Below are 25,096 nucleotides of genomic sequence, written 5' to 3'. Positions count from 1 at the left end.
GAAAAGAGAAGAACTGACAATGAGACACGTTGGGCATTAGCTACGTTCTTACGTCGTAGAAAATCCATAAGAAGTCAGAGATCTGTAACCTTTAATTCTGTATCGTAAGCAGAATGAGTTGTACAGCGGGTTTTAAGCTGATAAAACTGTTTTTAAAAGTGTATGTCTGCATTGTTCAGCTCTGTTTGAGATGTCGTTCCGGGGTGAATACTGACTGAAATTAACCCTTTGATGCATATATTTTTTCTGATATGCGATTCACTTGAAATCTTGCATCCATGGGCTTTTGGGGTCGTTGATTACGAATCTGAATTCGACATTCGAAAATTGAAAATGGCGGATTCAATATGGTGAACGTTAATACAAAAAGTTATTTGGTTCTGATCTAACTTTATGTTGCATGGTTTTTGGGGTCACTTATTACGAATCTTAATTCGAAATAAGAAAATTCAAAATGGCGGATAGACAAAAACAACGAAAAGAAAAATTTTCAAAAACTTTGCCAAACTTTTTGGTGTCTATTAAGGTTGTGCAAAAATTGGCACGCGAATTTGTATGGTAGATTTGCAGAAAATGCTTTTTTTCGTGACAAAGTACGACTTTTTGTGCTATTATTGCAATAAATGAATAAATTTTGTATTTTCTTAGATTCAGAAATATTTGTGGGACCGAGTGGAACCAAAAAATTCGGCAGTTGTTACCCAAAAAGTAGTTTAATAAATAAAAAGCTGTAAAAAAAGGTAGGACGCTGAGCGTCCCAGCTTGAATTAAAGAGTTAATTAAACTCACGAGCCTTCCTGAATGGGCAACATAGGTGAACCGGGTGCAAATCACGATCAAAATTGGTCGGTCGAACGAATAACCTTGTTCACCTTTATTCACCCTCGCCAATAAATCAAGACTTATTATTTTCACTAGTACGAACAATACATTTTCAAAATATTTGTTCTGAAAATATATTTAGATTGCTGCCTTGATTATTCGGTCCATAAACTTGAATGGCCGCTGCAATTTAAATTCAATTCAAGAAAAATATTTGAACCTGTGCAGGAAATATGCATTATCCAGGCTCCTACCTGTCGCCTACTGAAATCACAGTTAAACCGATCAGAAGCTACAAGCCACACAGTTTTCGTTATGTTCCAAGATGTATTAACATTTCTCTGGAGACAAAAAGAACGGCCCAGCCGTGAATCTTCGTTATCATAGGAATTGTTAAAAATGGTTTTGATACACATTGGGGCATTGTATAGAACTTTCTCACTAGTCTCCCTTATATAAAGTTATACCTACGCGTCGTCTCGCTGCAGCTAGATAAGATACCCACGCCAAACGAATACAACTATTTTTTTTGTTACATGTATAGGTGAATATGAAGATTACGTTTAAATGTGTCCTCGCACGTGCATGAAATACCGATGGTGTCTGTGTTACTGGCACTGATAATAAAACCCGCCAGCGAGAGGTGTAAAAAAATGTATAAATAAGAATACATTTTCTTTTTTCAAATCAATAGATACATGTGTCACATATCGTACCATGTCGGAACTTTTCTTATCTAAAAAGAAACCCAGATCAAGTGTCTCGTGAAATCGGACGAGTCTGTAAGTTCATTTACGTTACATTGATAACTTTGGAAAGGCGAAGAAAAATCGATGGAAGCAGCAGAAATTTTTTTTTAAAATACAAGGGCCAAATAAAATCGTAAAAATTCATAAAATTTCATCCTGTTAATCTAGCCCCGTATAGTTCATAAAGTTTTAAGGTTGTGGCGGAGAACCAATTTCTTGCTACCCACACGAGTGTTTTAATTTGCTCCTCGAGTAGCGATTATTTCCCTTGGCAGGATATGGCGAATTACCTTTTATAATCCAGCGCGAAATGCGAAACGTTGTTCAATTTAAGATCATTGCATGCTAGGCTTCGGTGTCATGACCGTTTGGCAGTAAGTTTGAAAGACGATAAAGCAGAGGAGTGAAAATACTCGCTTGATACATTCGCATCAGATGAGATGATGAATAACCAAACATAACGAAGATTATTTAACCATGATTAAAGTGATTGCGAATATTTGCATAAACTGTGTAAAATCTCTAGATTATAACATAAGATGCGGTATACGTTAAATTTAGACGCGGAATCAAATTGCGTCCTAGATTTTCAGCCGTTCACTGTCGAACTTTTATCGAGTCGCCTCGGTTAACAAGTCGCAAGTGGTGCTTGTCGAAACTGTTGATACGTACGCGGGAATGATTGTAATACTTTTTCATCAAAGGCTCTGGTCAGTTGCCTAATAAGCGAGTCGAAGGTCTTCACACCTAATTATTCAATTAGACTTTGAATTCTTCGAGCTCAGATACTTGCTTGCACGGAAAAATGACCTAAATTGATAGAAGCAACATTCGTGACTACACCCGACGCTTTTTCTTTTCGACAACAGCGTTCGTGTTCTGTTAACTTCGTCGAGACGCGTTGACATTAGCGGATTCGGAGCACAGCCGTTAATTATTATAGTGCAACGTAGATGAAAAGAAGCAATAAATATAGTTGTGGCTTAATTGAAAGATTGGGAAGCGTGTGTCATTTGTGGTTCGTTGAAACGAACTGTCAATCTATTATGGGAAATATGTCACCAAACTTCAACCTAAACTAGGTTATATATGAATGACTCAATTCTCTCACGTATCTTTTAACGGGAAACTTTCAAAGTAGGATTCTCAGACAACGATTTCCATTTATACATCGTCCAAACCGTGCAGAAGTGGTTATGCAAACGACGTAAGCGCGATTCGTTAAAATAGTGTCTGAAGAAATGTTTATTTACGCAAAACTTGCTAATTTAATTCGTGAACTTGCATTCGATGTTTGCAAGAGATGCATGGAAGACGCCATTTAAATTCCCACTGGTTCGTTGACTCCACTTTGATGGGTTGTATTGGCCTAGATTTATCTTACGCGAAGTGTGTTTGTCGTCAAGTGAGCTCCCGCGTTTCTTATTCCCGGGTTTCAATTGACTAACACTTGGTTCGTGTCTTAGGTGGCCATACATTTAGGTAGTACGTACCACGCTATGTCGGAATATGAGTAAAAGTAGTCACCGATGTTACTTTCACAAAATTACAGCGAGCATATCCGAAAAAGATCGACTGTAATCAGAGGCTGCAGTTTTTCACGTTGGGGGTTCTTGGTATAAGTGCTGGGAGAACCGAGTATTTATGATGCACACGGTGATTGGAGCGTTTAGAGTCTGGAATCTCGTGCGTTTCGCTTGCAAGCGCCCCGCGTGACTTGATTAGGAGTCGAGGTCGTATACTCGAGCCTATAATATATGTACCTACGTAAGCATACCATATACTTTTTGAGTTAGATTCACCCAACCCTCATAGATATACTTGCTTGGCTACTAATACCATCCGAACATGGCATTCCGGGTGGCTTACGATCGGGAAGATATGCAACGGAGAAATGTATGGATCGGCATGGTGATCCTTCCATGTGGGTGTCCTCGACAAAGTTAAAAAAAATTCCTACTACTGTCTTACCGCGAGTAAGAGTAGCAAGAGAATAGAGCGTGCCGAACGTAAGAACCGAGTACCGTTCTTTTTTCTGTTAAATATTGAGTTGTGCGACTGCGTTTAGTATTTATATGTACCGTATGAAGAATGGCGATGCGTCGCGACGTAAGTGCAGTTGCATGCGACGAGGGGACATCTGATTGATGTACAAGTGAAAAGGGAAAATGATAAAAGGATGAAGAAAAAAAGAATCACGCAATCCCACGCGACAAACGATCCGCTGTTCGTGAAGTAGATATGACTGAACTGCTATCTTCAGCACCCTCTGTTTTGGTACATTTTATTTCAGCAGTTTCGGGTGATTACGATACCGCGCGTAAGTTATTCAAAAATCGAACTTCGAGAACTTCTACTTCTGTTCGCAGAACCCTCAACTTACTCATGGTAAGTTACGTCAATTTCGGTTTGTTAGCAAAAGAATTGAGCGAGGGCTCATGTGGCATTTTCCATTGAATTTTGACGGTTGAATCGAGATCGACTTCGACTAATTATAAGCAGAGCCAAAAGCTTGAAGTAACTTTCGACGGAAGTAAGTAGAGGATACAGTACATTTCCTTAATTACTCTACTACTGTACACTGTCGAAAATTTGGCGGAAAATTTTACACATTTTGGTGTAAAACCGGCGATTTGCTGTATTCAATTTGAGTCAATAAGCATCTGTGCAAAGTTTCTACCAAACCGTACAAAGTTCGCGCAAATTCTGTTATTCAGAGTGAAATTAGTATAAATTTTTGTCAGCTTGAGTACAATTTGCACAAGTTCAAGTGAAATTTGTACGAGTCCGTATGGACTTGAAACTACACGAAATCTACACGAAAAATTTCTACAGTGTGTTGATCATTAATTAACTTTCTAAGTCTAATTGCATCAAGCCTGTCTTTTTTTGGCCGTTGGGAGTTACTTCGCTTTTAACTCCACCGTTCCACGGCAAAGAAATTCCGAGTTGATTATTTTGAAAAGTTGCCAGCCACACGAGTCTGTTTATAAATAAATATTCATCCACGAATTAAGGTATCCTATAAAACATCGAGAAAAGTGAGAAAATAAGCGAGGATAGGCAAAACATTTACTTGCAAATTTTCTCCATGGCATGAGTAAGAATCGAAATGTTGAATCCGTTAACCGTCAGAAAGGCTTTATATACACTTTCCTCGTTTTTCATGGTTCACAAAACCAAGCGAGGAAAAGGCCAACTATAAGCTCGTTCCCCCGCAATTTATAACGCGAACGACGTCCCTTGCGGGGTTTCATTCGATTTTAGGGCAGTCGTAACGTGCTTGATCGTTGAATACCCCCGGAACCTCTTGGGGAAGAAAAACAAAAAATACTCCCGGAATAAAGGTGCGTGACCCATGCAGCGAGGAGGGGGGGGGGGGGATATTTATTTATCACGGTCTTGTTCGAAGGGCTGCCGCCCAACCTGCGAGAACATCGGGACCGTTTCTCGCGACTGCGGGAGTTGGGGAAAAGGGCTGTACGACGGCGTATGCATACCTATGTGTGTAGGTACGAGCTTGTAAGGCGATTCGAAAGAGTCGGAGTACACGTGAGTAGGCCAGAAGTGGGTCAACGATCCTGTATACCTACCTCAGAATCGTGGCATCTTGAATGCAGAGGAGAAGATTTTTTGGGGACCTCCCGGGGGCCTCCGGTCGGCCGGCCACGCGCCGCCATCCCAGCGTCCCTGGAATCGTCGTTGACGCCGCTGCTGTAAGCGTAGCCGAGGAACGTTATACCCTAGCGCTCGTTATAATACAGAGATAGCGGAATTTTACTCCCCACATTTTTTTCACTCATTTTTTTTTTTTTTTTTTTTATATCTGCCGTATCATTCCGTCGCTTATCGGTGATGATTACGGCCGCTGGAATGTCGTCGATTCGCCGCTTGCACAATTGCGCTAATGCTTATCTCTATGCACACATTTAGGTCGGCGGTGCTAGAGTGATTTTTATTTTATTTTTTTTTTTTTGTTTTTTATTGTACGAAGAAATTGTCTATTCGAAATGAAAATGAACCGAAAAATCAGAGACGATGCTAAAATACGCGTAGGTTCAACGCTGTACTGTGATTGCACGAAAATATTATCGTCACGTGTGCATGGCGGACGAAAGAAGATATCGACCCTTAGACTTTCTCTTGCGCTGGAAATCCGATTTGGCCAACACTTCCTATCGATAAGCACGTAATTACGGAGTGGTGGGGGGTCGGTTTCAGAAGGTGTCTGGAATTTTGTCAACATTAAGTTGCGTGGGTGAAACCAGTGTCACAGTGTACATGGGGTATTCCGCGTCAAATTAATAGCCCATGTATCTCACCCCCGTCGAATTTAATCATTTTTTAGTATGATGTTCTTACCGACTCAAAAGAGTATCGGAATTTGTCTCAGATTTGTTTAGCCACAGCGAGAGTTGAAATAAATCGAAAAACCAATTCCGCAAACGACATTTTTCTCACTCTGAAACAATTCACACAGATTCTATGATTTGAAATGTGATTTTTAAGCACCACACGATAATGGAATCACAATATTGCTATTTTTTCGTAAATTTTTAATTCTTCCATGTTGGAATTGGAGTTTTCTTTTCTTGTATTCCCCGTTCTGAATAGATCACGAAATCATGAAAATACTGTGATTGTGGAATCTATTTGAATCAAGGTGTATTAGGAGGAAAAATTCTGATACAGAAAAATTAAAAACTTACGAAAAAGATAGTAAATGTTGAGATCCGATTATCAAGTCGTGTTCAATAATTACATTTCAGATCACTGAATTAGTGTAAATTCTCTCAGATCCGCAAGAATGGCATTTGTGGAATTGGTTTTGCGAGTTTTTAAAAATTCCAACAGTGGCTAAAAAAATGTCGAAAAATTCTCGAGATCCTTTTGGGCCGGTAAGAACTTCGTACTAGAAAATGATCGAAATCGAAGATGTGGTACATGGGCTGCTAATTTGACGTGGAATGCTCCATATACATGCGACTTGCGTAAAATTTTGTTGCTTCGTACGAAAGATTGCAGTGACGATCGAAAGTTGAACGCGTCGAATTGCGTACTTGTCGGTAGTGAAATCCCACCAGTATTTAACTATAAAGAGATAATCTGGTAGGTATCTACATTGTTACTCAGGGTCTATATGAGACTATAGTGTTCTATCATAGTTCGTTAACCCTAGCTAATTACGCTTAAAGTTTTTCTAGGAGGTTAAAATATTATTATGTATGTACTAATTCCTAATTATTTACATAGTATAGTCGTCTAATTGTGAGTCTACTCACGATCACTCGGAGTTGAAATAAATTTCGACGTTGTTCTTTTTAATACAAGCGGTTCATCAGCCACGACGAGCATCTATCAACACGAGTATACTTTCGACAGGGAATTGAATGGGTCAGGATACAGGTTATATGTATTATGTTACAGGCCGAATTGTAATTAAACATTAATGTCACGCCTGATCGAGTGCGGTTCCGTTCGCACGCTCACCACCGAGCTCTCGGAGATGATCCTCGGGTGATATTTCGTTTGTCGTGAGCTATTTAAGCTTCATTTTCAGCTTCCTTCCAAGTTTCTGCTGAGAATCCCTTAATTTATCAGCGACGGATGTTATGCAATGAAGAGTAAAAGATGTACCTTCTTCTCTGCCGAGAGTTTAACGCACCAAACCAATCACCAAGGATAATATTCAGTTCCTGCGGTGCGAGCGTTGGAAGAAGAATTACGTACCGTCGGTTCCACCGCGTATACATTGGCGCCTGCAGTATGTACGAGTATCGGAGGAAGACGAGGTTCGGCTTCACAGCGACGAGATCCCAGACCACATGCTCGTCGAGGCCCATATATGGCTCGGAATGCGTTGAATTACGACCGAGGGAAAAAGCCCATTCGTCCGCGTCTGTTTGCCCTTTCGTTATTTGACCGTCAGAGAAACACCCCCGAATCGATCTGCCCAAGTACGCGGCGTACGTAGACTCTGCAGCACGCTTAAGACGGCCTGGGACCTCCGATACCACGTCTAGGTACTATTTCTCCCATCCGACGCTGTATTTTCGTTTGAACCTAGCCAAACATCCCGTTCTTTACATCCGTCGTGTACGGTAAAACGACACGTTTGACGACTCCGACTCCGACTGAGTTTCCGAGCAGCTTATGGGACCAGAAAATTGTGTACGGACACGTAAGCTCGGCGGTCTGTCGCCGAACACTCGAGGGTAACGAATGCGATTCTTATTTTTAGTGCAGGTTTCATCGTACGTGCAAATTAGGTAGTGTGGAATAACGTGACATCTCGACTGAGGACAAATTTTTCATTGATACGGTACTGGAATTTTGGGTGCATCAATTATACGAAGCATTTTTGTCATCCCTTTATCCCTGATTGACGGGTGGTGATTTCTGGCTCGAATTCGTAGAAAGCAGAGGGACGTTCACGATGAGCCTTCCATCCTAACCCGCACTTGGTCAACTAGGGTGTCCGACGTGTCGCACGACCGTCTCGTTTGACCGATCTTTCGAGCGTAGACGTGGCTTCATCGATTTACTCCGACTAATGAGCCCTGTCACCCTGAACCCCTATGCGATTAATGAAAGTTTGGATGATCCAAGTATTCGAGTAAATTAACCCCGAGTCTCTCGTCTTTGTATGATAATGTAATCTTTAAACGCGCTTAATTGGCATAATTCAATTGGCTGAACGGATCTGAAAATAGACATAACATTCTTTGAAAAGGCGATCTACTTTATTTTTTCTCTTCGTTCGTTATATCGTTAGATCTAACAATGCCGGCGTATAAATGATAGAAAGTCGTATATTTTTCCCTTATCTCGTATTGTCGAGATAGGTATTTACGTAAGCAATAATATAATAGTCTTACTCGTTATATCCTTCGGAGTTCTGTACTACACTGGAAATGAAAATTGTGTGGTGAGAATAGAAAGTGCGGTGGAGTAGTTCTACGTCCAGTCGACTCAAATTTCATGCATATCTTTGTACGAAATAAATCATAAAAATTAAAGTAAGACTGTAATGTAATGAAACATATTGGGCATTTCTATTGTATGTTGACCAGAACGACACGAGCTTTCAGATATCTGCAGTTACATAGTTTTGTTCTTGTTTTCGGTAGAACAGCAGTATTCGAAAAAAATGCCACAATTTCGAGATAATTGCCACAGCATGATCATTGAATGAGATGAAGAAAAGGTTATGATGCATGAATAAAGTACAATCGAAATAAATATGTAAGGTACGTCTGCAAAGTATAACTTATAGGTTCGTACCATCCTGTGCGTTGTATGCGGGATTGTTTAATGAGTCGATCCGAAGCATTGCGTGCTACGCGCAGGCCGCAAACTCGACCCGCGTCCGTTCGTTTCATGTATCCAAATGTAGAAAGAAGCCGCCTGACATGTTCCTTGGCAACTTGTCGGGTAGAACTAGGCAAAATACTGCCCTACGTAGGATTTCACATCCATGTTAACTAATCCGTACGAACAAGATCGTGATGCAAAGTTGTACGTGAAACGCTGACACCGAAATTCCGGTCCAATACAATATAGTGTGTGCATTGGTGGGAAGAATTTTCGTTTTTCTATTTTCCATTCCAAAATAGATGGAAAATAATGGACGTAATTTCGATTAATTTTATTTTGACTCGGAGTTGAAAGGTATCTCTTAGTGATTGATGGGACAAAATTTTACCACTCACAAAACGTCTCTGGTAAAATTATATTATCTAATAAAAGTAAAAAGAACCTTCCAAATCTGTGCTAGTTAAAGTTTTTAGGTAAGTTTGTATGCCTGGTCTGAGGAGATATTGCAAGTTTTTCATGACCAATTGAACTTGAGTCAAGGTGCTTAATTGTCGTTTTTTTTTCTAAGAACAGTAAGGGTTTCAAAGAAATTTTCATACATAATTTGTTTAAATTTTCACTTGCCAATGTTAAACAATTACGTGCCCAATGTCTCGCACCAAATACTTCGGTGCATGTTCCATCGAATTAGGCATTAACAACAGTTCAGTCGTAATGAAAATGATGAGCTGAACATGAAAAGCTTTTACTGCTTAGTTCAACCGATTTCAATTACAAGACTCTAAGCTTCAGAGTTTATATATTAGGATGTATTTGTATACGTAAAGGCGAAACTTCATCCTTGAAAAGCATGAGTTGCATGCACGCCAGCTCTTGCGTGACTGTTCGGAGGGGACTGTCAGCTTTCTCAAAGTTATAGTTTTCGATTTATTGCTGTAATAACTTGACAGTATTTTATTGCACCGTCTCCTTTTCTACGATAGAAATGCAGCCCTACTAATTAATTGCTGCCGAAGAAGTTGTGTTAATCGTTTCAGATGGTAGATAAAACTCGTCGCCACTCGCCTTATACTTAGAGTACAATATCCAGTTCGATTATGTTATGAATTCACCTTGCGAAAATTGAATTTCGGTTATCAATAATAATAATATCTTGACCCAAACTTTTGTCTGCCATTATGGAGAACCCATAACAGTGCTTGAGTTCGTGGTAGAAAGCCATATTTACGGTACGGTAATGGAAAAATGGGAGTACAGATTTTCGAACATTACGAATCTCGTCGTTCAATTTTACGTCGCGGAGATGTTACTAACACAAACATGTTTATCATACAATCCGGTTCTAGGAAACCAAAATTTTTCAATCGATCGTTGATTGATCTGCAGGGACGAGTTTGTTTACGTCACGAGTATTTCGGGACCATGCTTATGCAACGCGACATCTTTGCTTTCGCAGGTTCGCTTTTTTCGGCCTCCTGACTAGGTATAACCCCTTAATACAACTTCCTTAGGTGACTTCTGTAATTTGAGGGAAGACAGGCGATGACGAAATCGAGCTCCCGCGTCGAGACGCTTGTGACGTAGATGCAGGCGTAGTAAAAGTTAGTCGCGTGCAGTGATACGCGCGCCTCGCCGGCGGCGTGAAGCTCACTTACGAAATCGCGTGGGGCTAAACAGTCCCTGGCATTCAGACGCGATATGTGTATAGCGTATGCCTACTCCGATCGGTGATAGAGAAGATTTATTAATAAAAACTCGAGAGCGGGAGATGCGCGTAGGAATGAAGAACCGTCGGCGTTATTGGTGGTGTTATAGCATCGATTCCGTCGCGTCACGTCGACGCGTGAGCCGGATGTAATGCTTGGCTGTAAGATCATTCTAAATTGCTGCACGCTTGCTCATCGGCGCTCCAGCTTCACGCTGAATTCCACAACGGTCTGCGTATGTGTCCAAAAGTAGAACCTGCAGCTCACTTCCGTCCACTCTATGATACGAATAATGTTTCGGCATGTAAAATGCTCCAAGGCAGACGCATTCTACGGACCACACACTGACCGGCAAAACATTTTTATCCATGAATTCCCCCGAATAATGGAACATAATTTGTGTCACTTGTTGTGTACACAGCTAAAACTCGGCAGTTGTCTCGAACACCCCATTTATTTTCAACGTACGTAGCAAATAGATATACTCAAACGTTGTATTATAAGTGCGCATACGTAGGCTCGTACATGTATAGAATTATTGAGTTATCTAAATTTCGTTAGAGGTTCGTACAACTTCGAACGAGCTCTCGGGCAATTAGCAATCAACATTAATTAGCATAATCAAATAGACACCGCGGTCTGTTTTCATACCAAAATCTACACGTCGTGAATATTACTTTGTAACAACTAGGCGGTCGATCAATCGTTAATACGCTCGCTTGTAGTGCACATTGCCAATCCGGCGTCGTAGAGTTCGCTGTCCATTCGGTGGGTGTTTATTTATGTATTCCGCCAGCCGCGCGACTTGATGCGGTTTGGTGTGCGGAGGAATATTATACGTCCATGTCGGGTGGAGGGAGGCCGATAGTTTTGCGTGGGCTGTGGGCATGCGGTGCCTGGTTGGCCGCCATGCGGTCGGGTCGCTGACTTCAGCCGCTGCGGAGCTTATGAATGAAAATATGGTTTGTCTCCAAACTTAGCGCAGCAGAAACGATTTTGTTTCATCGAGGCGCCCGCAGCTTCGTTCAAGTCACCCGAGATTTCATATCGACAACGAGGCGCCCGCATTTGCTCTGTGTGCGTGACGTGCACGTCCTTTCGGGGATGAACGAATCTTCGAGAGGCCCTGTCCTATTGGTTGTAAAGTCCAGGGTACACGCTGTTTTGATTCATAAGAAATTATCACTATGATCTGACGTGGGGGGGATTCCAAAGTAGTTATCATTTTTTCGTATGCAATTCAGAAGGTTGAGAATCCTCAAAATCTTGATATACTTTCGCTGTGTACAACCATTTCGTCACAAAGTATGATTTGACTATTCCACTTCGATAAGTGGAACTCTAATACACTTGCCGAAACAAGGCGTAAGCAGCGGTTCGGTCGAGCTTGAGGTGATATAATGTGTATTAGGATGGTCCTTAAATAGGTAATTTCTGAATTTCGACCTGTGTTCCCCCGCAAATTAGCTTCAAATAATTCAAAAATAATTTCCTAATTTTTTCAGATTGTTATCTCGACCCTAACCTGTGCCCCAATGAAGGTGGATTTCCCCATTTAACCCTTTCAGGGGCACATGAAATTTATCGAACGGATTCAGATGAAACTTGGTATAGGGGGGTTCCTTGGGTTACTGATTGCGAATCTGAACTCAAAATTTGAAAATTCCAAGTGGTGAATCCAATATGGTGGACCAAAATCCCAAAAGGCACTTGATACTGCCATATTGGATCCATCATTTTGAATTTTGTAATTTCGTGTTCAGATTTGTAATCAGCAACCTCGACAACCTCCGAGTACCGATTTCTACCGAATTCAAATGACTTTTTGGATTTCACTCCACCATATTGGATCCGCTATTTTGAATTTTCAACTCTCAAGTTCAGATTCATAATCACCGACCCAAGAAACCTCCCCGTACCAAATTTCATCTAAATCCGTTCGGTAGATTTGATGTGCCCCTGAAAACGCTGCATGAAATCCACCCTCTTGGGGGGACGGGTAGAGATGAGATAAGAATGTGAAAAAATGACGGAATCATTTTTAAATTATCTAGAGCTCATTTGGGGGCGTACCGGTCTCGAAATTCAAAAATGACCATTTTAAGGACCACCCTAATGTGTAGAAGTTTCATCGGCATAAGCACATCGCGTGTGGAGTGTGCGAATTTATCAATGCACGGAAAAAAGGTAAGCCGTCACAAGCTCGGCTCGGAGGGTAGGAACAAAGGCTTTCATTTGCCGGAGACAAAAGGATTCGCTTGGACAAGAATTGTAGACGCATATATTATGTACGTGTGGCGCGACGTCAGGGAGACTTTGGCACCGAGTTTATCGTCCGGCAATAAGTGGCCGCGTTCCCTGAACTCCGAAGATCGAACGCGAAGAAATACGCGGCTTGTACGGATGCGAATGCATACCCTAACTAACGTCATGTTCAATGATCAAAGTTACTTATTATATCGTCGCTCGGTTCATTCGCGCTAATTATACTATCCCATTCCCCGTTAATAATCAATCTCATTCACGTTATCGTCCGTGAATCCTCAATCTTCGGTCTCCTTTGATCCGCAGTTATATCATATACGTATGTATCATTTAACTGACTCGGGTTAGAAATTCATTTCATAACCTTTTGATGTGACCTTCATTCTATCAGGCGGCAAGAATTTCCACAATAACTTCGTCATCGGTTATATGTTAGTAGTTAGCGACCGCACATGGGAAGTCTCTTGACAGATTTTACTTTGTTTGAAAATAATTCTTGAGTAAATCTAAAACCTCAACTTCCGATCTTGATTGATATCTCGTAGAGAGCCTTATTCATTTGTAAACCAAAGTAAATTATGTGGTTCTATTGAATTCTAGCGGGTTTATTACCGCCGTTCCCTCTTAGACGAGAATTCTCTTTTTGGTACACAAGATAAAAATGCACGGTGCAGTTAACTTACGTCAACGGGAGCTATTCATTTTAACGATCACCGCCAGCAGGGTTGTGGATCGAAGATTACCGAGGGAAGTTTTGGATGAGTCACGTCGTGGCGACGAGGAGTCAGCCTCCGAGAAACTCTGGAAGATCGGGAGGAAAACCTTTTCCCAGATTACCGTTCTTGAGATTCGAGAATAATCATGATCTAGGTTCCCGCCACCACGCCTCGTCGTTGACCACCAGCGTCTACATCTATGTATACGTATAATAATATTACAACCCTGCACGATGCCTATCCAATTCAACATTATCGCATCGTTACGACTTCCAGTAAACCGAAAAGAACCCTCCTGAAATATGAAAGAGATTCTGTGACGTCGATTCATCGTCAGACAACCCTGGCAAGGGGCGCGGTGTCGGTCAATGGCCATAGAAAGCTTAACCCCATCAGTACGAAACTTTGTGAGGACGCGATGGTCAATGACTCGCTGTACGATACATGAGAGAGAGGAGTGACCTGTGCGTTTATATCTCAACAGTTTTTGGTATACTTAAAACGATCATAATTAATTATTAGATTTTCGCCTTTATGCGGAGAAAGAGCCGTGGTGTTGGGGGAATTGGTTTGATGACGAACAAAATCTTCCACGTCGAAATAAGAATAAATTCTTTCATTCTCAGAGCGATGAATCTGTTTCCGCTTGTTATCATGCCCGCTACTAAATACCGAGCTGTATTCGTATCAGAAAATATACACGAAATAAAAACATTAGGGCTTGTGGAGTGATTTTCGACCGAGAAACAGTTAGCAGTAGATGCATTTCTTATCCTTACGCGTATATAACTGTGCAGACGAACAAAATGTATTATTTTACACAATGGGTTCGTTATGTAAAACTTGTTTGATCGTTCGGTAATTCGTCCCAAATGAGCTAAACAGTTTTGCGGCTGTTTTATGGGAGATTTTAGTTCGGGTATTATATTCTTTAAATAAGCAAGACGTTGGCCCGAATGACCAGGAACTTCTACCTGAACTGTTGGTAAGTGGTAACAAGATACGGGACACGGCCGTTGACTGCTTCCGTACAGAGAGGTCTCGTAGTCTCTCAGGTGTATAACCGAGAAGCCGGTGGCCAAGTAGAGTCAAGACTCGTCTCGGAGTTCCAAGTTCAGAACCGGGTCTCATCACACCATTTGCGTCATATCAAGAATCATGGTGTTGGGGAATTCTTAGAATCGTAGCTAAAGCTATTGTTGCAGGTGTATTTATAATTCGTGGTACTATAAAAACGTCAGGGGAACACATGACGAAGCCGCAGACATGAACAATGCATATACAGATTCAGTAATGTATTGTACTGACTTTCGGAATTAACGAAGAAAAGTTAGAGATCCGCATGAAATTCAGATTGCGTTCTAAAATACATTTTAGTTCATCGATCACATTGTTGTGTTGAAAAGCTTGAAATAATATTAAGTTAGCTGTATTAAAGATGGCTTGAATTAATTCTATATGGTCCTGTAGGACGAATAGCACCGGAACAAAGGTTAGAGGTAGTACAGTGTATCATGCAGCATTGTTGTACGTGTAAATGGTACGTACTTTACATATACTTGCTTGGTACACGGTATTCCTTTAGGTGTATTAACGGAGCTACTATTACATCGATTTTTTACCCTGCCACTTATCTCGTGGTTGGTTTGAACTGTTGCTGCTGTTCTATCAACGCATTTGTAAATCTAAATTATTTGTCGTGGGCAAGGCCACCGTGTCTCAGACTATTTTTGGCCCGTATTTCCCAGAAAATCGCCGAGCAAAGCGCACTTTTGATTTTCAATCGATGGGGCCACTCAGTCTGGCTGGATGAATTCAAGGTTGAGTATTCTCTATAACACAGCAAAGAGCGTGGCATCGACGTGAATATATAGCTATACTGTTGTTAATATGTGAAATTAAAATCAGATAGTCAAACACAGACTCATAGTGCAGCTCGTTGTTTCCTGATAGAATGCGGGTACCAAAGGTCATGTGAATGATTCGGTCCCGACCGGTTTCTCGAATTGATATCTAATTTCTAGATCTCTCACGTAACAATGCTTAATCCGTTTGACAGTCCAGCTATACGGACTTGCACAATACGTGTCATCTCGTCTGAAACGAAAAGCACTCGGATATATCTCTGTCCTATTGATATGCTAAAGATGGAGGATGATTGTACTATCGACTCCAACTAACACGAATCACGTCGGTTCACCGTTTAAAATGCTCATTAATATTGCCATTCGAAGGGGGTTTTCCCGTGGTCGGTAATTATTAGCATAAACAACGAGTAGTTGGGATCTGGAACACGCTGACCAACTATCTTCTTGCCCAATTTTTTTCCCAACCCTTTTCTCTTGTGTTCCATTTAGCTTCAACAGTGTGGGTAGGTACTATTCCACTGTCTGTAATAGCTCCTCACCGCTCTTTATATCGCACCGCGTCACTGTACCCACTATGTGCAAATGAAGGGATTGAAATGGCTTTTGGTTCATTTTTCATTTGACCTTTTTCTATTTTATACCAAAGATGCAACGAGCCGTTGTTTGCTGACTCATTTTTCTTTTCCTTGCTCAAGTGTTTTGCCGCGAAAAGTTCAATACTCTTTAGACTTATTGTTAGATCTATTATTTGTTTACAGCTGTCGTAAAACGAACATGCTTAAGCATTTTTCACGAAAAAAAACCTGTATCATATCAGAGACTAGGCCTATTATTAAATGATGTTCTGTCGGCAAAGGTTGAGTTGTTATTGAACAACTGCATCATCATTTTATGACTCAGATCGTGGTAAAACGGTCTAAATGAAAACGCTAACTCGAGGGGAACCATTTCGATTCTTTTCGGTTGGAGGGTTGGATGAAGAACTTATTTTCGATGTTTTGCCTTATATTGGAGGAACAAGAGATATTATATAGAAATACTTCGTTCAAAGTACGTATATATGAAAAACTGACTTTCAGAATCCGAATGAGTCGCAGATGACTCAGCCAGTCTGGAACAATACTTGGCGCTTAAATGAACTTTATTATACCTGCAGTATTTCAAACCGACGTTGTGAATTTTTAACGTACATTCATCCTCACACCAACAGCCGAGATTTTCTGCCGAAGGCATGTTTACCACGTATATACCGGGTGATCACTAAGGGGCGGTAAACGATTTTTATGTTCTGGCCATACATTTTTGGCACATTGATCTTTTCCAAAGCATAGTTCTTATCTGGCTCTCACTACATTTACAAGTTACAGTACAAATGCTGTCTCTTATATGAATACAATGCAGGAACAAACTATCCGAGGAACAATTATCGCACAGCCCACGGTTCGTTTCAGTAATCTGGGATTTGAGCTCGGCCTTCGTACCTTTTTGAGCGAACGTTGATTGTCGCGTGGGGCATGCGTGCGTGCGTGCGTGTTGTGCGTACGGACGTGTGTCCCATGCCATGGCTGACGGCGTCACTCCCCTAAAAAGTAAAGAAGCTATTGCCGACTTATGCGGCTTGGACAATTCGATTTATTGATCATAAGTGTCGATATGAGTGGGTTCGTTGTTCATTTTGCCTACGCCTCAACTCTGTTCCGATAGGCCATTGCCGTTTCACGCGGTACTCGCGGTATAATTCCGGTTGGCCAAATACGGCAGCGTGGAAAATAATCTCCCCTATGAAGATGCGGAGATCTGCCAGAAATGCAGGACCAACCTTGATTACTAAAATCATGGTCACTTCACAGTATAATTAGTGTAAGAGATATGCGTAAATATGGGTATAGAAATCGTTGAGGCTATGGATATGGGTGGGAAGTGTACTTGGATATTTCGAATGTTATAGCTTATCGCAAGATAAGAGGAAGGCCTAATAGTGTTAACTGCACGTAGTATACGTAGTAGGTAGAATGGCATGTGTAGCTCACGATTAGGTGTAGATTAAAATTATTGATACGCCTTTTGCGTCACGGTGTCTTTCAATTCAACACAACGTGAAACACATATGCCAATCATTTATTCATCTTTTATTGAAAAAAAAGAAGTGATCGATGTTTCATAGTACCTCAGAATTAAAACGATTTTTTAAAATTTGTGCAACTGCAAAAGATGCGATTTTTAGAGTAACTAAACGAGTTCATTTCACGAAGCCTCAATGGGATATCTAACTGCTATGGTATAAGAGATTCGAGTTGTAAACGCATACAGATAATGAGCTGAGTTGGAAAGCTCACTGCATGCAGGTACATACATGTATTCATATGCACGATACACGCTACTCATTACGTAACACGTTATTGGCGACGCTGACCTTTTTCATATTCCAACACTGATTATGGGTACTTGGAAGTGGGTGGTGGGTAGAACTGTACGTGTTGAGGTGGACGCCAGCCCACGCTGTGTTATATATTCCCTGCATCGTCAGTGTTACGAACATAGAAAGTGGTTATTCATTTTGATCTGTAATTTTTAAGACAGAAACGGGATCGCTTTCCAAGTAACAGTTAGGAAATACTGAACTATATTTTCAAAACTGTAAACCTAAATATACATCTTACGCTTCGAAAATCACACATAGCTAGGTTTATCGCGGACGTGTAACCGTAAAATGGACTGTAAAGTTGTTCAGTTAATTCATATCTTGAGGCTATTCAAGTATTTCCTAAGAAAGTTTGGTATCGCAAACTCCGAATAGCTGATGTTTTCATGACTCATTCGGTGAAGGTGTGATGGGTCTTGATGGAGATTCTTTTCACGCACCCACCTCATTCGTGTCATATTTCATGCACTAACACCTGAGTGAAGTTTTCGCAGTTTGCCTGTCACCTGGTATGTATGAATCGATTTGTTGAGTTCTTTTTTCTCTCACTGTATATTCCAGACGATTACCACTTCTACCGTTGGTTGAGCGATTTTTTCCAATTTTGACCGAATAAACGCATAACACCAAAATTAGAACGTTTATGACTTTTGATTCCTTTTTGATTATTGGATTAGAAGATACGGAATCACAATAAAATTTGTCACTTTTCGATTCCTCAGATCTACTGAAAATAGTATATTGTGTTACGAATTTTATGCGACAGCAATAGCACGACTACTAATGCGAACGCAGCATAAGCCAAGGCGAGCGCTGTAATCACTCGAGTAGGATACTCTAAGCAAACGAATGTAATGTAACCATTTAAAAGAAGTAGATCAGGGCAGTCAAGAGATCTAGCGGCATAGGCCCGGCTTCATGAAACTTAATCTATACGCACAAAATTCAGATTGAACTTACAATTAGTCCAATGACGTCACTGGCGGGTGCGTCAATTCCGTGCATGGAATTGAGTAATCGAAAAGTGCTCACGCGTCAAGAAGGCCCTAGTGTGTAAAATTGTAAATTTCAGCCAAGCGCATGCGCTAGCGTTGTCTTACCGCACTGTTCGGAAATAATGCACTCTAGGCACGATCCACAGGCTTCGAAAATCCAACTTTCCAAGTGTGTGTTGGAATAAAAATATTTTTTGCGAACAACCGACCAAAATTGCGGTAAAATTCAGTGCTCCTGTAATTCCGCGACCAGTTGTCGTTAGGCTAGCCTTGAATTGTTTCAGCGGTTTTGCAGAGACCATGTAAATTTGTGACATCAGCGTAGAGACGAGGACGAATGACTCGAGCGAAGGAAAAACGACTTGTAATACAAAAAACAAGTTATACGGTATAATAAGTGACACAAAAAGTACAAAAAGAAGACAGGGAGTTTTAAAAAAAGCATGACACACACAGTCCGTGAAATTAGTCACGGTTTTACGTATCGGCGAATGGTCAACTGCGTACGTGTCGCAGTCAAAATTCTGCACGGAGTTTTTCTTTTGATAATCCGTACAATCTTTTCCGTAGTTAGATCGTAGCGCTGTATTTGAAAAAAAGCGGTCTCAATTTTTCTGCAGATTCTTTTTTAGAGCATAGGATTGCTTTCTTCGTCGTTGAAAATATACACACGGGATGATAGAACTCGGGTTCCCATTATACCTGCGAGAATGTTTATGCTGGCATGGAAACAATTTGGAATGAGTCAAAGATAAACAATGTTAGTAGCAGTAGAATATGAATAACACATTTATCTAGATATTGTAGTAAAAAAGTATGCTATATTGAACGCTCGGTTTTTTCATTTTCCTAAAGTCCTGCAACATCAACTGTTCGGCAATTAAACGGGTAAAGGGATTCTTTCCTAAAGAGCTTGAAGCACCGATAACAGTCAAGATTATTTTGTTATTAGATCGATTAATATTCGTTTGTTTTCAATACGGTTGATAGCGAAAAAAGGGTAGTTTTCCTTCAAACCTGGCGCACCTTGCATCGTCGGAGTCGTGGCCCATTAAGCATTACGCCATTAAGGCAACTATTACCACCGTGTCAAATAGGCGTGCAGTGTGGGTGATATGCCTTTGTCTTTTCATTGACAATGAAACGCTTGATGTACCGTTCTTCCTCTCCTCTCTTTTTCACTCTTCTATTCACACTTGCAGCGTACATCGCCGCAGGCACAGCTAACGCGGTGCCGGGGCGTGGTGCTACGACCCTATGCTATTTAATGTGCTGTATGGGCCTATAAGGCCGTGCCATATTGGAGCGATGCGAACCGATATTCACTCTACCGATCACGGTATTCACGCATACTTGAATGCATAAGCGTATTTCCTGCTTCCTGCCACCTTTAATTGCTGATCCCACCGTGTATACAATAATGGTTAATATCCCGATATCGAGCGGCTCGGCATAGTGATGGACAAAGGAAATTGACACTGACGCTAGATTGCAGTTTCCGAAGAGTGCAGTTGGCGGTTAAACGGCGACTGGCAGGCCAACGGCTTCAGCGAGCCCGCAGTCGTCGTTGCTCTGGACGTGTGTAAAGTACGACTTGAATAATCCAACGTCGCGGACGTGTTCGCAGGGGTAGCTTCGCACGATGCACCGACCGACTATGCTTGGCGCCAACCGGCAATTATTTGCTTCAACGATCCTGTCACCGTGTGTATTTATACAAGTTCATTGCCGTGGTATTTAGATACACGTATGTATGACACTAAGCCACGATATCGCTGCTCCGCTCCTCTACCATAAAGCCTTCGTAAACACTTCTATCGATGAAACCGAGGATGAGGTATTTCAGATTGTATCGAAAAAAAAAGTAGAATAATAATAATGACTCAATGAGACAATATCTTTGTGGTTACTATGAATACATTTCTGCACTCTGCATGTTTTCGATCCATGTTCAACATAATTATTTTTGTCAACATATAAATACCTCATTTTTGCATCGACAAGAAGTCCACCAAACTTGACACGTAAGATTTATAAACTGACAACTCTCCACAATACTATCACATATATATAATATAGTATACATAACTGACATATTATGCTGGCGATAGATGAATATGTTCACAGCGTTATTTCCTGTAGCTGGGTGCAAATCGTGGTGTGAGTATACAACGGAAGTTGTTCTACGTTGATAAATTTTTAATCACCTTCTATTTGATTGGCATGATCCGAAAACCGTTTTCACTCACTCAAACCATAACGTGTTTGCATTAATTAACAAGGTCTTGTATGATTTAAAATTATTGTTACAGAAATACGGTAGCTGAAACGAGTGACGCAGCTGCAGTGATTGTTCCCGGTGTTTCGGAATAACATAAAAGAACAGGGTGACGATACATAGAATATAAAAAAGAAAAAATGGAACGATACGAAGAGGAAGGTGGCGAGGACAGTGACAACGAAACAGATCCGGAACAACTGCTCAACGAATGGCTTGGCGAATTGGACAGTCTCACTGTGGTGAGTTTTATTTGTTCTTTATAATTACAGTTTTAGACACTGTTGGAAAAATTTAACTAAATATAATGTCCCAGCAGGTCAACTTCATATTTGTATCATCTGTTACATCTTTGTTAATGAATATGGCAGAAATTTTTGTAATTTCAACGTTTCAATTGTCATATGAACGTTTAATTTGTGATTTTTATTTTTTTTTCACTTAAGTACACACTAAAAAATGTTTAAATCAACCCAAAAGTTTCAGCAGACGTGCTGGAACATTTTTTTTCGAGCTGTGTATGCACTAGTTTTTCCAATATTCAGTCGTTGCTCTGTTCCGAACGTTCTTGAATAAATTTGAAAGTTGACTAACAATGAGTCTTCTACGGGTAGAGTCCACTGTAGATGAGGGTAGTAAAGACTGTATAATGATTATCTGTTTATTGACTATAGTGGACGCTATTGAAAATGAAGTAGTATATTCTATATTGAACAAACAGGGCGTATATTAGAGCGGCAGACTTGAAGACGAATGTCCAGTAGCAGGCAGATGCTTACAATTTTCCAGTACTGCATTGTGAAACGCTGTTCAATTGGTGTCAACTGAATAGGGGGCTAAATATTTTACTGTCTGTAATTTGGCCTCTTCATGAAGCAATTAAATGACGTTGACGTCAACACCCGCACGTGACATGACAGCCATACCCGTGAGGTCTGCAGTACTTGAAACATTTATCGAAAGGCTTGACGATACGATCAAATCGGAATTGACGTTTCTCATTGAATTTACTCTGAATCTTGTATTTGAATCGCATAGAAATAAAAAATTCTATGGACAATTTGAATAGATTTATACAAAATAAACAGTCCAACTACGTCTGTTATCGTATAGCGATATAACGACACTCTCTATAGCTAAATGTTTTATAACGCTAACAACAAACTTTGACCTCTGGCGCGTAGCTCATGACTCGGCATTTTCGATTCCCGCCCGCATTTCCCCCAAGGATTAACACCGTACGATGAATGATGCGTTGATTGCCTGAATAAGACTTTCGGATTTTATGTTTTCAAAAACTCCAGGCCTTGTATATTTAACGGCACTGAAACGATATCTTTACACACCTTAAGGGGGGTGTTGCACTTTCGATTTTCTTCCGTGGGCGGTCCGGATCAGTTGGAAAAAATTCGGGACTTGTTGGAGATATACAATACTTTCTCTAAAATACCTTTCGAATAATAATTATTATCGAAATGTATGATTGTGCCCTGCGCCTTGAGAGATATTGATAAACGAATTTTGACTGTCAATAAAAAATATGATTCCCCCAATGAACGAACTTATTGCCACTGACGAGAGATTTTGAATCGCACGAGCGAATCGCTGTGATTGAAAGTTGGAAGGAAAAAGGACGAGATTAGTGAAGAAATAAATTCGTGCTAACAAATAAAGCATAAAAATATAATTTCTAAATTTATTCACCCAAGTTCACAAGTCTATGCGTAGTGGCCGTTCTGGGATATAAATGAAATCTTGAAACGAACATATAGTCTGGATTGTTTCCAGCCAACCGATAAGGAATCTGTGATTATATTTGCTATTTTTGTACGCCAGTTGGAAGCCGAAAGGCGGAAGTACGGGCAACGCCTGCACTTGCACTTGCATCGGAGGTCGGTCAAGGCGTATAGCGTAGTATGGATCGATAGCGCTTTAGTCGGAGATGGGAAACTCGTGCTATTGCTGTACACAGCAATCCTCGTCGTCGTCGTCTTCATCTTACGTCGTAATCGTCGTACCGTTGACCCCGCTTCGAGAACCGCGTTCGTGTTTTCCCTTCGTTAGTGAATCGTGAAGTTATTTCTAGAATTCACAGACTGCCGGCTCCAATTCATGCTCACGAACGTTTACCCGCAACGTGCAGCCAAGCTGAGATGAATAAACAAATTGCCTGTAACGCGCTCACGAGCTTTTAACCAGTGTGTGGAAAAGGCTGTGAAAATATACGCTTCTTGCGGTAAATGGTTGGAAAATGGTCGCCAAGCTTTTGCTCTGTTTAGCTGTTGGTACAGCTCCGAACTCACCGGAGCTTTCTACAGGTTTCTGCCTTACCTTATGCAGCTATCGGTTACCTTCAAGCTTTGGGATTGCAGTTACTGGGTGAGCATCTAGTGCTTTCTCCTCGGAACAGATACTCGTCATTCGATTAAATTAATACGAAAAAATTAAGGATTCGGTTTATTTCCATGTACACAATCATCCAGGTAGAAAAAAGTAATATTTGGGTCACAGAATTATGTGAAGCAAGGTCGGAATCCATGGACAGAGATAATATTTTAAATTCGCGAATAACGCTGCGTTCAATTTAGAATAAACTTACTCGTGGGGAATGAGCGGCCATGTTAAAAACAGTCATATGGGTATCATAGGCGTACTGAAATCGAGCAATGTACGGATTTGCCCCATTTGATCTCATTTGTTTTGAACAAGAAAATATGCTTGCACCTCTATACCGTCGATTTTTGTGAAATCATCCAGCATGGTCTTCATAGCCAGGACTCATTCTTTAATATATCAGACATTTTTTGTGTCTTCCCACTTCCCACGAAAGAGTGCGATGAATGCGCCACTAATTTTTTTGGTAAATTTTGTTTATTTGATCATTTATTATCTTGAAAGTTGCCAAAACAATCATTTTATAGAGATTCATTCGTAGTTGACGCACAATTACATTGAGAAAAACATTTAACTTATTTTTATTTGGTTGAGGATGAAGAGCTCTTTTTCATTTTCGTAAAATTTTGAAATTTTCATGTGACGTATTTGATCTATAATGGTTGAAACGAAACGAACAGACAAATATGAGAAGTATATCTGCACTGTTCGGAAATGGGGCACTTCACACACGCACCACAAGCTTCGGAAAACAAAGTTTCCAAAAAGGTGTTGCAAAAAAACATTTATCTAGGTTTTCATCAGTGTGTATATGAGATAATGTAATTTATTGTTCGTAGATGTGTAAAATAAAAATATTTCATTAATTTTTTTGTCTGCGATGGTTACAGATAGACGATTAGGCACGTCCATAAAGATTATCATTTGCTTCTTGTTGGCATAACATCAAACAGATTATTTTGTTTTTCACCGACACGTGAAATTGAAAACACAAAGTATTTGAGTTGTCTGTAATAGTTTTAGTGATCAGATTACCTTGCATATCAACATAAGTACAATTCTATACGAGTATATAATTTTTTAGTCAAAAAATGTACTTAGGTACTCCCCACCAATTTGTTACTTGTACCAGTGTAAACGCAGGTGACCAAATCGTCCATTCACGGAACAGCCATGAACGGACAGAATGTAAAAAAATGTAGAATCGGTTTTGCCGAATAGAAGGATAATGTTTTTCACACGTTAATGTTTTATAGAATACGTTTCTATGAGAACATTCACTATTAGTTTTTCATCTTTGACTAAAAATATCACTTTTATTAACAATTTTGCTTGGGTAGTCCATCGATAGCAACCTTAACCTACATTTTGAAGACCGTTTAGAACAAAGTTGTTCTATGTGTATATCTGCGGTAGAAAAGTTTCTGTATGGTCCGTAATTAAAAATCATCCCTCCTGCGGCAAGTTATATATATAATATGGTTAATGTTTAATTCGTGTACTCCCGCACACTTTTGATAAGCGTAATAAACTCCTGAGGATTTCCGGCCCGAATTAGTATGCT

At 40.5% G+C, this 25,096-nt stretch overlaps 1 protein-coding gene across 1 annotated transcript in view; it reads left to right on the top strand.

Moving 5' to 3' along the window:
- Window positions 1-25,096, top strand: part of LOC124302045 (amyloid beta A4 precursor protein-binding family B member 1-interacting protein) — a 79,985-nt gene that overhangs the window by 6,943 nt on the left and 47,946 nt on the right. Inside the window, exon 2 of the mRNA XM_046757798.1 lies at window positions 21,173-21,380. Within this exon, the coding sequence (XP_046613754.1) occupies window positions 21,279-21,380 (102 nt within the window). The 5' untranslated portion in view covers window positions 21,173-21,278. The remainder of the gene's footprint in view (window positions 1-21,172; window positions 21,381-25,096) is intronic.

This window comes from Neodiprion virginianus, chromosome 4 (assembly GCF_021901495.1).
Source record: "Neodiprion virginianus isolate iyNeoVirg1 chromosome 4, iyNeoVirg1.1, whole genome shotgun sequence".
Taxonomy (NCBI): domain Eukaryota; kingdom Metazoa; phylum Arthropoda; class Insecta; order Hymenoptera; family Diprionidae; genus Neodiprion; species Neodiprion virginianus.
The sequence above is the reverse complement of the archived record's forward strand: the minus strand, read 5'-3'. Positions and strand labels throughout refer to the sequence as shown.